General features: G+C 56.3%; 1 protein-coding gene across 7 annotated transcripts; it reads left to right on the plus strand.

Annotated features, from left to right (window-relative positions):
• The first annotated feature begins 221 nt into the window (after positions 1-221).
• Positions 222-12427, plus strand: NFE2L1 (NFE2 like bZIP transcription factor 1). Of its 7 annotated transcripts, none has more exons than XM_058705566.1 (6): positions 222-401; positions 2217-3239; positions 7955-8170; positions 8582-8671; positions 8897-9055; positions 9854-12427. In XM_058705566.1, the coding sequence occupies exons 2-6, from the start codon at positions 2730-2732 to the stop codon at positions 11222-11224; spliced, it is 2346 nt and encodes a 781-aa protein (XP_058561549.1). In that variant the 5' UTR covers positions 222-401; positions 2217-2729; the 3' UTR covers positions 11225-12427. The 7 variants fall into 7 exon arrangements, with proteins under 7 accessions (XP_058561549.1, XP_058561548.1, XP_058561550.1 ...); XM_058705565.1 differs by lacking the exon at positions 222-401 and adding an exon at positions 623-748; XM_058705567.1 differs by lacking the exon at positions 222-401 and adding an exon at positions 1039-1153 and having other exon boundaries at positions 7988-8170.
• The last annotated feature ends 3186 nt before the right edge of the window (positions 12428-15613 follow it).

Raw genomic sequence — 15613 nt, forward strand, 5'->3', positions numbered from 1 at the left:
CCTGGGACCTGCGACGCAACCATCCCTGACTGGCGCGGGTCGCGGTGCCAGGTTCGCACAGAGCGGAAGCAGCGATAGCGGTTTCCGCTGCCAGCATTCAATATGGTGGCTCGAGCGTCGCCGCCGCGGGAAACACATGCTCTGTGTCCCGCCTCGGCCCCCTCAGGTCTCGCCGGACTTTTGCAAGTCACCGTGGGAACCTTCTGGGGGGGAATTCCGCGCTCCGGCAGCGATACCGCCTCTCACTCCCGGCCCCAGGCCCTCATCCCCCGGCCGAAGAACGCACTAGGAGCCATCAGCTTGCACACTTTACTCGGCGCCCAGCCTGTAATACCTCGGGCGGCCGACGCACGGCGGAGAGGCCAGAATGCCGGGCTCTAGGGCCTTCGCCCCAGTTATTGGTGAGCCCACGCCGCGGGGCGGGCCTACGCGTCCACTGGGCCATGGGCCATGTCAGTCTTGGGAAATGGGGAAAGGGAGGAGGAGGAGACACGCTCAGCCATTGGGCTCTTTCGGCTGTCAATCAAAATGACATCCGGCGAAGGCCGCGGTCTCGGCTCGTTGATTGGAGAAACGTGTTCCTAGGAAAGACGCGGAGGGCGGGCTTCCGAGTGAGGTGGGAGGAGGGGGCGGGGAGGGAAGCGGAGGCTGGGGAGCTCTAGGCCGGCCGGTGGTGGCGGCTGCAAGGCCGGGACTCGGGCTGAGGGCCTGCTGTGGCGGCAGCGGCGGACGCCGAGCTCTGCAGCGGGTATCAGGCACACTCCTTTTCCCGACGCGAGGGGCGTAGCGCCGCGGGGCCGAGGCTTGTGGGGTGAAGGGCGGCGGGGTGGAGCCCAGGGGCAGGAGGCGGGAACGGCGGGTGAGCGAGGTTCGCGTCGGGCCCGGGCCCTGGGCCTGGCTGGGAGGGGCCGCGAGGCCGTGGAGAGAGCCTGCTCGGGGGTGGGTTGGGCTGGGGAGGGCTGAGGGCGCGAGAAGGCGTGGTGTGAGGCCCGGGCCTGGACGGGGTGGGGCCATCCGGACGGAGGGCGGGGTGGGGTTTGGCTGTGAGGGTGGGTCAAGGCCGGCCGGGTAGCACTTGTTCGCTGTTGCCCCAGAAGGCTAGAAGCCCAGGCGCCGACAGCGGGCATGGCGACTTGGTCCCAGCCGGACTCGGGTATCCGGGGCGGGGTGGGAGCGGGCTCAGACCAGAGGCCTCTGGCCTTACTCCGTCTTTAAGGGGCCTTGTCCGGTTTCTCGAAGTTAACTGTCTCTTGGGGGGGTTTTAGTCATAAATTGCGTGAGAATGGGAGGGTCGTGCAAGCAAGAATTCTGGGTCGCAGTTTTGTTTACTTTAACCAAATAAGGGGTGTGTGTGTCCGTCCGTCTGTCCGTCCCTCGTCCCCCTTAAGATGAAGTTGGTAGGTGGGTCACGACAGTGAAGAGAGTTACCTTGGTTTATGAGGTTAATGGAAGCTGAAAAGTTGAGACTAGAAACTGAAAGGCAGATTTACTCCCTCCCCACTTGGCTAGCTGGCTTGAGAACTTGGCCTTATCCTTCTATTTTGGCTCAGAAGGTCATATGAATGAAAATAAAACCTGCCTATGCAAATTATGGGTCGAATAATCCTGCCTCACCACCTCACCCCTCAGTAGGCTCAGCCCCCCTTTTATGTGAGAGATAGGAAAAGGAATTAATATTTTAAAGCTGGGACGACAAAAGGCATTATTCTTTTTGCCAAGCGGTGTCCTGAACGTTGTCCTCGTGTCCTTTTGCGCTCTTCTGTCACTAATAGCCTCTCTCTCCCTTTAGAACTGGAAGGGACAGGGGTTGTGGATAGTTTTCTCCTGAGATGGGGAATCAACTTTTCTTTAAGATAGGAAATGGGCTTCTCGGGCTAAAAATAGAAGCTGGGTAGTGTGTGGATGAAGTGGGGGAGGGTTGGTAAATCAGACCACATGTAAAATATTTTGGATGCCCCGGGCATTGTCTGCTTATCCCAAACAAGCTACCTTTTAGGGTATTACACATTTAATATCCAGAGACTGGGATCCTTTGTGAGCAGTATTTTCCTTTCGTAGTTTTCCTGCTTATAACAGATTTTTGGTTTTTGTTTCTCTGGGATATTTTTTCAATAAAATATAAAAGTGGCATTTGAATGTGTTTCCTGCCTTCTGCCTTGATCATGGTGTGAAAATTCTAGAATCTTATCCTGTTGCTCTTGTGATTCCCATTTCAGGTTTCTCTGGAAACCCCCCTGGTAAGTGTGGAGGAGGCGGGACACTCTGACCCAAGACAAAAGGCCTGTAGCTCCAGCCAAAGAAAATAAACCTTAGGGAGAAAGAAAAAAAAAAAAAAAAAAAAATCCATCAGCTGTTCCTGAGAACAGCCTGCAGTGGAATCCACAGAGAGGACAACTGACGTGAGTGAGGAAATGACTGTATGTGGACTGTGGAGACAGTAAGTCACGTGGGCCCTGAGGGCCTGGACTGGGTTAGCAACAGTTGTATGTGCAGAGGTGAGGTATCGAGAAGGGAAAAGTGAATGTGGTCTGGAGTGTGGCCTTGGCTTCACAGGGCGTGCTTTCCTCTGAGGCCATCCAGGAGCTCAGCCCCTGTGTTCTGCCAGGGTGGGATACAGGGTTTGGCCCTGAGGAGGGTACCTTGCTGGCTGGAGCAGCAGAGCAGTGGCCTTGATTTGTCTTTTGGAAGATTTAAAAACCAAAAAGCATAAACATTCTGGTCCTTCAGCGATGCTTTCTCTGAAGAAATACTTAACGGAAGGACTCCTCCAGTTCACCATTCTGCTGAGTTTGATTGGGGTGCGGGTGGACGTGGATACTTACCTGACCTCACAGCTCCCCCCGCTCCGGGAGATCATCCTGGGGCCCAGTTCTGCCTATACTCAGACCCAGTTCCACAACCTGAGGAACACCTTGGATGGCTATGGTGTCCACCCCAAGAGCATAGACCTGGACAATTACTTCACTGCCCGGCGGCTCCTGAGTCAGGTGAGGGCCCTGGACAGGTTCCAGGTGCCCACCACTGAGGTAAACGCCTGGCTGGTCCACCGGGATCCGGAGGGGTCTGTCTCTGGCAGCCAGCCCAGCTCAGGCCTTACCCTCGAGAGTTCCAGTGGCCTCCAAGATGTGACAGGCCCGGACAACGGGGTGCGAGAAAGCGAAACGGAGCAGGGATTCAGTGAAGATTTGGAGGATTTGGGAGCTGTAGCCCCTCCAGTCAGTGGAGACCTAACCAAAGAGGTTAGTGGCCACATGTCGGGGTGGGCGAGAGGGATCTGGGGTCGCAGGGGTGGGGTGGTACCGAAGGAGCTTGGTCATGGTACTTGCCCTGTAAAGATCAGTGGTTGGGCAGGGGGGAGGTGGGGGGGCTCTCAGGCATTGTTCGTTGACAGGAATGAGCTGAATTGTCTGACCGGGGTTGGGGGCTGGGAGCATTTCCTTGTGTTGAACCATTGACCCACCTCTAAATGTACCGTCAGAGCAGTGGGAGGTTCCTAGAACATGCCAGCGTGTTTACTGCTTGGATTTCAACATGACTGCTGGAGGCCCCGGGGTGGGGGAGGGAGTCATGTTGTGATGGGCTTTGATGCGGTGTAGATCTGTTGCTAAGACACAAATAGTTTGTGGACTCTTGCCTTGTACCTCCCCCACGTCAAAACACACATGCATATCCTGAAGTTCTCCTCCTTTGTGGTCAGGCCTGTTGTAAGGTCCTTGATAAGTCGGCTCTCCTGGGCCTGAGCCAAGGGGTAGATTTAGATAGTTACTCTTGGCCAGGAGAGGGCCAAGGCTCCCATTCCTTGCTGAAGGCCTGTTGCAGGGAGTAGGGAGCATAGGGCTGGGAGCTAGAAGCTGCATTCTGCTGCCTAAGTCCACTTCCTTTGAGCCAGCAGAGATCTTTAGCTCCTGACATGTGGCTGACATACTGTTCTGGGCAGAAAGTGAGGCCCTTGCCTTTAACGATATGAATGGCTCCTGCTGCTCCTACCTCACCAACATGATGATAAGACTACTTTGAGCTCTGTGTTTGGCCCTGGCCTGCCGCTCGGCCTTCAGGAGCTTCAGAAAAGGTCCGCTGCACTGTCCTGACCATTAGGGAAAGAGAAGGCTGGATTGCGCTGGCCTGGGTTTTCCAGAGCTGTGAGTCTCGGGGAGGGGGGCTGGGTATGTAAAAAGTTTTACAGGTGCTGCAGATCTTGGCTGCTTTCTGCCCACCAGTCAGACCAGGCTTTGCCTCCTGTCCTGAATTCAGGCCTGTTCCTGAGCTCATTTCTTTGAATGCTAGTGACTGTCAAAGCGTGTGGCTTCCTCTGGGCCAGTGGTCTTCAGCTGGGGGCGATTTTGCCCGTCTAGGGGTATCTGGCAGTGTCCAGAGACGGTTTGGTTGTCCCAACTGGAAGAGCTGCTGTTGGCATCTAGCAGGGAGAAGCCAGGGATGCTGCTACACTTACTAAAAAGCATAGCACAGGCCCCAAACACCGGATCGATCTGGTCCCAAATGTCCGGTAGTGCCGGGGTTCCTCTGTGCTCAGCTGGCTCGTGCTGGGTCTGCTTTGAGAGGGACTAGAATTATCTGAGCATGGGAGCTGTAAGCATTCCTTACCTTGTAGTGCCTCATCTATATTTTACAGAGCCACTGGGAACTTCGGCTTTTTTTCTGCTTTCTCTGACCTTTTCGTTCAAATGGGCTTTAGTCTTGGTACCGTGGTCTGACGAAGTATGCCTCCCAGCCTCTTCCGCCCGCCCGCCCGCCCTGATGTTGCTCCCCAAGGGTGGTGTGACTGGGCTTGCTCCTGGGCGCTCTGCAAGTGTAGCTCCATTCCTGTTCCAGCTGGGAGCTCTCCTGGGATGGGATAGGGTGGGATGTTTGGATGTAATTGGAAGGGTTGGGGCAGAATGGGGTGGGACTTTGACCCTGCTTTCTTCCATTTTTTGGCCTTCATGAAGGTTGTGTGTTCCCTGATTCCAGGCCTTCTCTCCTCCCATTGGGGGGTTGGGGGTGGGTCAGCATTAGGGGCCTAGACTGGGCGTGGGGGAAGGGAGGGTTATTACGTGTCCAGAACAACATTTCCTCAGCAACTCCGGGATAAAAATACCCGGGTCCAGAGCATGTGACAGGCGCTGCTGGAGCTGGTATTATCCCCGGGGTGGCAGCGCTCCCCCGCTGCCAGGCCGGTTCGATGGACAGCCATAGCCCAGGCCCTTGTCAGGGATAGGATTCCCCTCGAGGTTGGCGCTCTGCCCAGCGCAGGGGGTGGCTTGTGTACAGCTCTTCCCCGGCGAGGAGCAGTGTGTGACCAAGGAGAACATACTGTCCCTGACCTGACCTTAGGCTCAAGGGCTGCAGCAGTGAGGATGGAAGTCAGAACCGTGATCCTGATTCTGTTGGCGGCTTTCTCCTTCCTTGCTTTAGAGATGTGGGCCAGGGGTCAGGCAGAAGAGAATGCTCTTGAAAAAAGCTGGGGTAAAGCGGGATCGTGGGACACAGTTGTGGCCAGGATGTTGCAGAGCACTTGTCTCCTTCAGTGCTGGCCTTCGGGCTTGTGTCCCTCTTCTCTTGCTCGGAGCTAGGCCTGGCCGGCCCTGTGTGCAGATGGCTTTCCTTCTTCCTCCCTTCTGGCCTGTCGTTGGGTGACCGAGCCCCTGGCTCACAGCGGGGCCGGGTGCACTGGGTTCCTGCCCAGCCCAGCTTGTGATCCTTGGGCTTCAGGATGACCGGCCACAGCCCTTCTGAGAAACCGGAAAACTCCTTCCACTTCCAGGGAAGAACTAGATGCCCCCAAAAGCTGTGGGAGTGGTTTCTGCCCAGTCGTGAGTGGGCTGGGTGAGCAGGATGCGACAAGAGGGAGAGTGGCACCCCTTCCCCCCAGTGCTCTCTCACTGCGCCACCCCGGCTGGCTGACTGGGCTGGGTGGGGCTGCCCGCCCCTGGGTGCGTCTCCTTGAGGAGACGGAGGCGGCCCAGGGATGGGCTGGTTCCTTGCGGCAGCTTCTCCAGCTGCCCTGGTGCAGAGATTGGCTCCCGGCTGCAGCTAGGTAACAGGCGGTGGGAGGGGATTGGCTCCTTCCGCATCTCCAGCGGAGACTTGGGGGAGGAGATTGGCTCTCGTCGCAGCCTAGGTAACGACAGTGGGAGGGGATTGGCTCTTTCCGCAGCCCAGCTGCTGACCTGGGGGAGGGGATTGGCTCTCCGCAGCCTCAGCAGTGACCTGCGGGGTGGGAGGGGGAGGGGATTGGCTCCTTGCTGCAGCCTAGGTAACAAGTTTGGGGGGCGTGGGGAGGGGGAGAGAGGGAGGAGCGGGAGGATAGGCCCCGGAGGGAGCTTGCTCTCCTCTGCAGCTTGAGCACGGAGCATGGGGTGGGAGTCCCGTCTCACTGCAGCCTCTGCGGTGAGCTCAGGGTGGGGGCTGCCGGGCGCCTGAGTGGAACTGGGGTTGTGAGGTGGGAGGGGGCTGCTCAAGGATGGAGGAAGGGGGCTGGGCTGGGCCGCCCAGGCAGCAGCACGGGCGGGGCACCCTCCTCGGGCCCCTTGGAGCTAGCAAGGGGCCACCCTTCCAGCCTGGTGTGCTCCCTGCAAGCCAAGAGCTCCTTGCAGCCCCCTGTCCGGCTTCCCGGCACCAGCTGCCCTGGGGCTCATCTCGCAGACCATGACCCGCCTGGACCGCAGCTCTCACAGTGGTGGGGGCCATGCCAAAGGGAGCCGGCCCCTTAACTCTTTGCTGGCTGGTCACCGGGTGGCCCAGCCCCCCTCTGCTCCTGGGTCCAGGGCTTCTGTTCAGGTTGGTGTATGTGGGGGAGACTAAAGGGAGAGGTACACCTGGGAGGTCTTAGGATCTGGGAGGGTTTCGGTGGGAAAGGGATACCTGGTCAGGGCTGGGGAGGTGGGTCTACTCTGAGGATGTTGCTTTCTGGAAAGTGCTTTTTTACTCTCTGAATGGAAGGCAAGAGTTCAGGGTTTCCTCGGCCACAGGGGATGGCATGTGTAGGAAGCCCAAATGGCTCTTACTTATTGGTGTTCCGTGCTGGTGGCAGTGGGGGTGGCAGTTGGTGCAGGAACTGATCAGGAGCTACCAGGGTAGAGTGGGAAGGAGGCATTTTGGTGCCTGGGGTGGCAGTTGTGGCTGAGCGGTGATGGGGTCCACGTCCTTGAGTGGGCTGGCTGACGGAGCGTCAGTGAGTCCCGGGGTGTGGCGAGGGAGTGAGCGCGCTCATGTGAGGGGACACCAGGGGCCGGCCTTGGCAGGGGTGGGGTGCCCAGTGAGGATCAGCTGACTGCCTGAGGCTCTCTGGGGACTGAGGCGGCTTGCTAGGAGCAGCTGAGAGTGGGGATTCTGGCAGGGATGGATCTTGAGGTGAGCCTGGGCTTTAAGAGTTGTGGGTGTTCTGCCTTACTCCTTCCTCAGCCAGGGAAGGGAGGATGGCCGTAGGAAGGGCTGGAGACAGCCTGTCGCTGTCATTGGTTGCATCAGGTGGTTGCAAATGCAGGGATTTTCCTCTCTGGCCCACCCCACCCCTTTATGCAAATGAAATGGCACCATAGGCTGATGCAAGCCTGGCCACCGGGAAGCAATTCTGCATGACAGTTCGCCCTTGCTTGGCCTGGCCAGCATCCTACAAACCCAAGTTTTAAGGGATTCCCATTCCCAAAATGAGAAGTGTCTCCTGCTTCCCCCTTCTTTTCTTGTGTCGCCTGCCTGTGTCTCTGGTCCTAAGCCCACAGACTTGTGTGGGGATGGTCACGCTGGTAATTTTTACTAGCTCTTGTTTGTGGGCTTTCCTTCTTTCTTTCTTTTTCTTTTTCTTGAGACCGGTATCTGGAAATGGATGAATGAAGCCTTGTTGGTACAGAGGGGACAGTGGCTGGGAGAGCTGCCCCCCACTCCCAGGATTTACCAGGTTGATGCTAGGAAGGGCCCTTGGATCCAAGAACTAAAGTCATGGCGATCTGTCTTTCAGGACATAGATCTGATTGACATCCTTTGGCGACAGGATATTGACCTGGGGGCTGGGCGTGAGATTTTTGACTATAGTCATCGCCAGAAGGAGCAGGATGTGGACAAGGACCTGCAAGATGGAGCGGAGCAGGACGACACCTGGTCAGGCGAGGGTGCAGAAGCTCTGGCACGAAACCTGCTAGTGGATGGAGAAACGGGGGAGAGCTTCCCTGCACAGGTACCTTCGCCTCCGCCCACTTCTAGAAACCCGTCCTCACAGAAGGCAGGTTCTGTCTGTGGGATGAACCTGAATGTATCTTGCGGGTTGGGTCTCTAAGTCGCTTGGACTGAGGAAGGGGGAGTGGATGAGCAACAGAAGCAGAGGGGCCAGGCCTTGGTAACAAACAGCAGAGGAGGCAAAGCACCTAGCAGCTTCCTGTTTGCGCGAGGACGCTTCCACTCTCCCTCCGTTCTTTCCTGGAGTTTGGGACTCAGGGCCAGCCGTTAGCCCGGGAACAGAGGGAGAGTGCAGGCCTGTAACCATACACGTCCTCCTTCAGCTTCCCCCTTGGAAAGGCTGGGGAAGAGGCCTTGGCCCGCAGGCAGCCAAGGCCCAGGTCAGTCAGACTTACAGTTGCTGTTGCCACAGGTGCCTGGTGGGGAGGACCAGACGGCCCTGTCCCTGGAAGAGTGCCTTAGGCTGCTGGAGGCCACCTGCCCCTTTGGGGAGAATGCTGAGGTGAGCAGGACTCCAGGGAGAGCCCACTGAGCCAGCAGGGTGGCCTGCACACCGTGTCCCCCTCTGCGGCTGCCTGAGGGGCCAGGTCCTGGTGCTGGCCTTGTTCTGGCTGCTGGGGGTGAACTCAAAGGAAGGAAGAAACAGAACCTCAGGTGGTAGTCTCTGGGAGGAACGCAGAAGGTGGTCTTTCCTTCGCCTCGTTAAAGCCTCTGTGTTTTGCCCTAGTTTCCAGCAGACATTTCCAGCATAACAGAAGCAGTGCCTAGCGAGAGCGAGCCCCCAGGCCTTCAGAACAACCTCTTGTCTCCTCTCCTGACGGGGACAGACTCGCCATTTGATTTGGAGCAGCAGTGGCAAGATCTCATGTCTATTATGGAAATGCAGGTAGGATTATTAAAATGGGCCACGATCCTATCGGACAGTGTGGGGAGTGTTTTAGCGCTCAGTTGCTTTTCCACCTCTGGAAGAGAAAGTAACGCTTTTCTCTGATCTCAGGGAAGTGGGGACACTGAGGGGTCATTGTCCAGGTGTCTCCTTGGGGTACGGGGTAAAATCAGGATTGGGGTTTGGGTTAAAACCCCAGGGCTGAGCCTTCTAAAGCAGGACCGTCTCCTTGGTATGCCTTCTTCCTTTCCTTTAGGTAGGCAGTCACTCGACTGAGTGCTTCCGGGGCTTAGCATTGATAAAACTAGACATTCACACAGTGCTTTATAGCCGTTGTCATCTTTCCTGATCCTTACAGTCGTCTAGTTAGCCCTTTGTTGTTTTAAAGGTGAGGAAATTGGAACTCAGAGAGGTTAAGCGATGTGCCCATGGTCACACAGCAAGCAGTGCAGCTAGGTTTTCTCACTCCAAGGCTGGTGTTCTTTTGAATGTGTGGATTTTGCACCGAGGAGGTGGGCAGTGTTAGGTGTTCTCTTCCTCTCTCTCCGAGGTGGGGGGGAGTCTGGCCAAACACAAGCGGGAGCCGGGTAGTCCTGCCTTGGGGTGGGGTCTCCAGGGAGGAACCATCTCCGCCAGTGGACCAAGCAGGGCCAGGAGCTGACCCCTGGGCTCTGGATTCCAGTGTGTCGCCCTTGTACCCATGCATCCGTGCCTGCGTCAGGTGCCCGCTGTGCCCCCAGCCACACTGGGGGAGGGAGTCTGCTCAGAGTGAACGGTGGTGCTCTTCTCCCCTCCCAGGCCATGGAAGTGAACACTTCGACAAACGAGATCCTGTACAGCGCCCCTCCTGGAGACCCCCTGAGCACCAACTACAGCCTTGCCCCCAACACTCCCATCAATCAGAATGTCAGCCTGCATCAGGCGTCCCTGGGGGGCTGCAGCCAGGACTTCTCTCTCTTCAGTCCCGAGGTGGAGAGCCTGCCTGTGGCCAGCGGCTCCACGCTGCTCCCGCTGGTCCCCAGCAATTCCACCAGCCTCAACTCCACCTTTGGCTCCACCAACCTGGCGGGGCTCTTCTTTCCACCCCAGCTCAACGGCACAGCCAACGACACAGCAGGCCCCGAGCTGCCTGACCCGCTGGGGGGCCTGTTAGACGAAGCCATGCTGGACGAGATCAGCCTGATGGACCTGGCCATCGAAGAGGGCTTTAACCCCGTGCAGGCCTCCCAGCTCGAGGAGGAGTTTGACTCTGACTCAGGCCTCTCCTTGGACTCCAGCCATAGCCCTTCCTCCCTGAGCAGCTCAGAAGGCAGCTCCTCTTCCTCCTCCTCGTCCTCCTCCTCGTCCTCCTCTTCTTCCTCCTCGTCCTCTTCCTCGTCCTCTTCCTCTGCTTCTTCCTCCTTTTCTGAGGAAGGTGCTGTTGGCTACAGCTCTGACTCTGAGACCCTGGATCTGGAAGAGGCCGAGGGCGCCGTGGGTTACCAGCCTGAGTATTCCAAGTTCTGCCGCATGAGCTACCAGGATCCGTCTCAGCTCTCCTGCCTGCCCTACTTGGAGCATGTGGGCCACAACCACACGTACAACATGGCGCCCAGCGCCCTCGACTCTGCCGACCTGCCGCCGCCCAGCGCCCTCAAGAAAGGCAGCAAGGAGAAACAGGCCGACTTCCTCGACAAGCAGATGAGCCGTGATGAGCATCGAGCCAGAGCCATGAAGATCCCCTTCACCAACGACAAAATCATTAACCTGCCCGTGGAGGAGTTCAACGAGCTGCTGTCCAAGTACCAGCTGAGCGAGGCCCAGCTGAGCCTCATCCGCGACATCCGGCGCCGGGGCAAGAACAAGATGGCCGCCCAGAACTGCCGCAAGCGCAAGCTGGACACCATCCTGAACCTGGAGCGGGATGTGGAGGACCTGCAGCGCGATAAGGCTCGCCTGCTGCGGGAGAAGGTCGAGTTCCTCCGGTCCCTGCGGCAGATGAAGCAGAAGGTCCAGAGCCTGTACCAGGAGGTGTTTGGGCGGCTGCGGGATGAGAACGGGCGGCCCTACTCGCCCAGTCAGTACGCACTCCAGTATGCCGGGGACGGCAGTGTCCTCCTCATTCCCCGCACCCTGGCTGACCAGCAGGCCCGGCGACAGGAGAGGAAGCCAAAGGACCGAAGAAAGTGAGCCCGGGAGGAGAGGGGGGTTGACGCTCACCGGGACGGAAACTGAAGGGCTGGGCCTGGGCCTGGACCTGGACCTACAGCGGGGACTTACACGCCTTCTTATCCAACAGATCTTCTCAGATGGGAGAAACTGCGGGTCAGTGGACAGGAAGAGGAGGGCGCAGGCGCTGTCTGGCTCCGCTCCCCCCCGGCGGGGGTGGGGTGGGGCGGAGGTGGCCAGACCGTTTGGGTGGACGGGGTCCTCCCCTGCTGTTTCCTTTGAGGGAGGGGGTGGTGCTGGCCTTGCTGGAGGCCGACCGAGGGGAAGAGGGAGGACCGTGAGAGGAAAGGTGTAGAAAGTCTCATTCCTGGAAGGAAGGAGGGATGGTAAGGGGTAAAAACAAAAACAACAAAAAAAAAAAACCAACCCCAAAAAAATCAAAGCGGGAAGAAAATCAAAGGGCAGGTTAAAGGTCGGCTCTGGCCAGGATTCCAGGCAGCGGGATTTAGGTGGGACTAGGCCACAGGCACCAGTAAACCCTACTTCACCCCACGGGAGGGTGGAACACGAGGTGGGATCTGGGAGGGGCTCTGTAGGCTCCTGCTGCTCCTGCCCTGTGGCAGCCCTGAAGGGGAGCCTTGGAGGTCTCCTGGAATGTTCTCAGTCGTTCGGGGAGCCGCTGGGACCCAACACTGGCTTGGAGGGTTTGGGTCCAAGAGCAGGGTGAATGGGAAAGGGCCGCGAGGCCCCAGTGTCGCAGCAGCCCCAGCACCAAGCATGTCACTCACTGCCCCGCCACTCCGTCTCACCTGGTGCCCAGTCCCCCCTGAGCTGAGGCGCCCCCAGTTTCCATCAGAGCCTGCATGCCAATGCTGTCCTCTTGCCCCTCCCCGCCGCCTGGAGCTCTTGTGCAGCTGGGGTGCCGCCTTGAGGAGGGGGGATGATGTGGAGAAGCCAGGCAGCATTCAGCACAACACTGGGGGGTGACCCTTCCCTCAGGTCTCCCCTGCCAACCACTGGGCATGTCACTGGAAGACAAACCACAAAACCCAGCAACAAAAACTAGTCCTCTTAGAATTTCTTGCGCTTTGATTTTTTTAGGGCTTGAGCCCTGTATCACTTATAGGGTCTAGAATGCTTGTGTTGAGTAAAAAGGAGATAACCCCAATATTCAAAGCTGCTAAATGTTCTCTTTGCCATAAAGACTCCGTGTAACTGTGTGAACACTTGGGATTTTTCTCCTCTGTCCCGAGGTCTCCGTCTGCTTTTTTTTTTTTTTTGGGTTTCTTTCTAGAATGAGAAGTGCATGTAATGGGGGCTGAGAGCACCTCCCCCTAGGCTCTCGGCCACGGGCTGCTTCTCCACACCCCCATGTTAGCAAAGGCCCCAGGCAGGAGGACTGCCTGGGGGAGGCAGAGAGGGGAGCGCCAAGGTGGCCAGATGGTTCCAGGACCACAGTGTCTTTATTTTTAACTGTTTGCCACTGCTGCCCCCACCCCTGCCTGGCTCTGGAGTACAGTCAGCCCCAGACGAGCAGGAGTGAGTTGTTGGGGGAGAAGTACTGAATCTCCTCCCCTCCCCGCTTGGCAGGGGTGAGGGGTGCATTCTAAATGAGCAGTAGGGATAGAAGGCACGAGCCTGGGAAGTGCTTTTATAAATTATTTTCCTTGTAGATTTTATTTTTAATTTATCTCTGACCTGCCAGGGAGAGGGGAGAGAGAGAGAGAGAGAGAGAGAGATGCTGTGAGCACATGACAAAATAAAATAAAATAAAATGGATGATTCATTCTCAAGTGCAATTTTTCCCTACTTTGAATAAAAAACCCTGACCCCATGAGGGGAGGACTGGCCATTGTGTGGCTAAGGCAGAGCTTACAGGGGAAGGTGGGTGGAGAACAGGGGAGGTTGACGATGAGGAATTTAGAAAGACAAAAAGTCTTAAGTGGGTATTAAAAGAAATCTTAAGTGGATATTAAACCTTCCAAGCTGGCGTTGGCACCTCTCTGCAGGGTTTGCCAAGCTGAAGCCTCTGGGGAAGGATTCCGAGTCCTTTTGGCCGCTTTCTGCTGGGACTGGGCTAGGCGGAGGTGCCCTCACCTGGTCCAACGGTGCGTTCGCCTGTGAAACGCCGCATTTTTAAATCTTGACCACGCTGTTGCTTCTCTGGTGGCCCCACCTGCCAGAGAGGCGCAGCGCATCGGAGGGCGGTCACGTCAATGACCATGAAAACCTGGGAGGTCGACGAGACCAGCACATGCCAAGCGCGGGCGCTGGCGTGTGTCAGCAGGGCCACAGAACCGGGGAAGCAGGAGGCTAGACTCCAGGGGTGAAGGCATCAGAAAGCCTCCCCGGCTGAGGTGAACAGACTCTGGTCTCTCTCAAAACACCTCCTTTAATACCAAGCTTCCGAAAGAGCTGAATGCCCCCAGGTACTTCGTGCTTGCTGGAACCGCCACCACATCTTGGGGTGGGTGCTTAGCAGACGCTCACCCGGCAGCCTGTGAAATTACTGGGCGAGGCTTAGGACCAGAAGCTGTGATCCCCATAGTGGAACCTGTGATCTTGAACTCCAGTGTACCATCCGGCTTAGAGCAGCAGTCCTTCCATGATGCTACTGGAGTATCCCAAGGGGCGGGACAGAATTCTGGGAATGACATCAATTTGTTTCAGTTTACAATGGCCTTTTAAAACCGCCATCTCTAGTTGGAAAGCGTCGGTCATCTCAAACAAGAGCTCTTTCCTAGTTAGGAGTTAACTAAGGTCTGTAAGCCATACAAAACCAACATTCTTAAAAAGAGAAGGACTAAACATTAACAACTTTAATTCGTGCTGGTAAAAAATACAAATCACGTATAGAAGAGTAAATCGTGAGAAGTAAAACTCCGGAGAGTCCTGTTTTTGTATCCCTTCTAGAAATGTGTATATGCATTTTTGTCTGTTTAAGGACACGATTAGGCTGTAACTTTTACCTTGTTTTGCAACTTTTCTAACCTAACATATTTAAGTATTTTTCGAGAGAAAAATTCCTCTCACCCTGTTTAGTGTTGCCCCTGGCCTGAGAAAGTATATTTTTGTCTCTCCTCCCTGCTGTCCCCTTACGGAGAGATGCACAGTTATGTCTAGGATCCCGCTGATTAGCTTGGCTTTGGGCCAAGTTGGTCAGCACTTGCTGTGGGGTTGACCTCTTTTTGCTGCTGGCAGGTGGAGTGGGTGCTCCGGCTTCAAGGCTTCTTCTGGCAGGAAGATCTGAGGACTCAAGTAAGGCCTGTCAAAGAGCTGCTGCACCTCCGACAAGAAGTGAGAAGGGGTCTTAGACTTGGCAGGGAGATGGACAGGCCTCAGAGTTAACTGAGGACCAAACTTCCGGGTGAGCTGCTTGGGTGGGGGCAGAAGCCTGGCTTTACCTTGGCTTCAGCCTAGGTTCCATTCAAAGAGATTTTTTCCCCCACGTCCTAATTCACGTAAGCACTGGGAAATAGGCCCATTTCCAGCCTCTGCCCTGCACAGATCTCACCAGTGGAGCTGGGGTCACTATTTCAGGGTCAGTAAAAATAGGAGAGATCCAGAACTGAGGGGAAATACAGTGATCTAGGGAAGGTTCAGTGTCACCAAGACTTGGCCTCCATGGCGGAATCCCTGCCCTGACTAGGTAAAGCTGAAGAGCAACTAGTCAAACAGCCAGCGGATGGGAAGTGCTTTCCCTGGAGCCCTGACTTCCTCGGGCAGCCCTCGGCCCTTTTACAAGCCCCAACTACACCAGGCCTTGCTGCTTCTTAGGTTTCTTTGGCAAATAGCTGGAAAAACAAGTGCCTTACAGGAGAATAACATCCCCACCACCTTCATTCACATCTCCTACCTCACCCAGCAGGCAATGGCCTAGAGCTCCGGCTTCAGCTCCAACTAAGCAGTTGCATGGCATGGCCAGCAAGAAGCTCACTTCCTCATCAGCACTACCCACCTGCAAGCACAGGCACCAGATTGCTGGCTGCCTCCCTGGAGGTCCTGTTCCCGACCAAGTGTAGAAATTCTCTAGCGAAACCGACGTGCTTCATTGTCATATGAGTGGTTAACCTTGTTTTCCTATCGTCCATCTGGGACAAGAAAAGGATGCAGACCTTCGGTTTGTCAAGGTAACGAGAACCTTTCTTTCACCTTTTACTTTTTTCTCAGAGGCCAGCGATCCTCCTCGCCTCTAGTTCTGAACTTCGTAATGCAGACGGAGCATGTGGGGACTTGGGATGCACATGGAACTTAGCACCCGATTTAAGTTTTGGTCCTTGCTGTGGCCAGGACTTTGAAGGTTCAGGTCGGCCTGACTCAGCTGAGATACAGAATTTAGCGCACAAAATTGTCTGGAGGAGTGTCTGGGCCCCCACTGAAGAGGTGTGTTCTCAAAATCAGTTGGATAGA

The sequence above is a fragment of the Neofelis nebulosa genome, chromosome 16 (genome assembly GCF_028018385.1).
Source record: "Neofelis nebulosa isolate mNeoNeb1 chromosome 16, mNeoNeb1.pri, whole genome shotgun sequence".
Lineage (NCBI taxonomy): Eukaryota > Metazoa > Chordata > Mammalia > Carnivora > Felidae > Neofelis > Neofelis nebulosa.

Bases quoted from the DNA above. Each gene is read 5' to 3' on its own strand.
- NFE2L1 (XM_058705566.1), top strand. From the start codon at position 2,730: ATGCTTTCTCTGAAGAAATACTTAACGGAAGGACTCCTCCAGTTCACC. The intron at 3,240-7,954 runs GTTAGTGGCCAC...TCTGTCTTTCAG, and splicing joins GTGGAGACCTAACCAAAGAG to GACATAGATCTGATTGACAT. The intron at 8,672-8,896 runs GTGAGCAGGACT...GTTTTGCCCTAG, and splicing joins CCTTTGGGGAGAATGCTGAG to TTTCCAGCAGACATTTCCAG.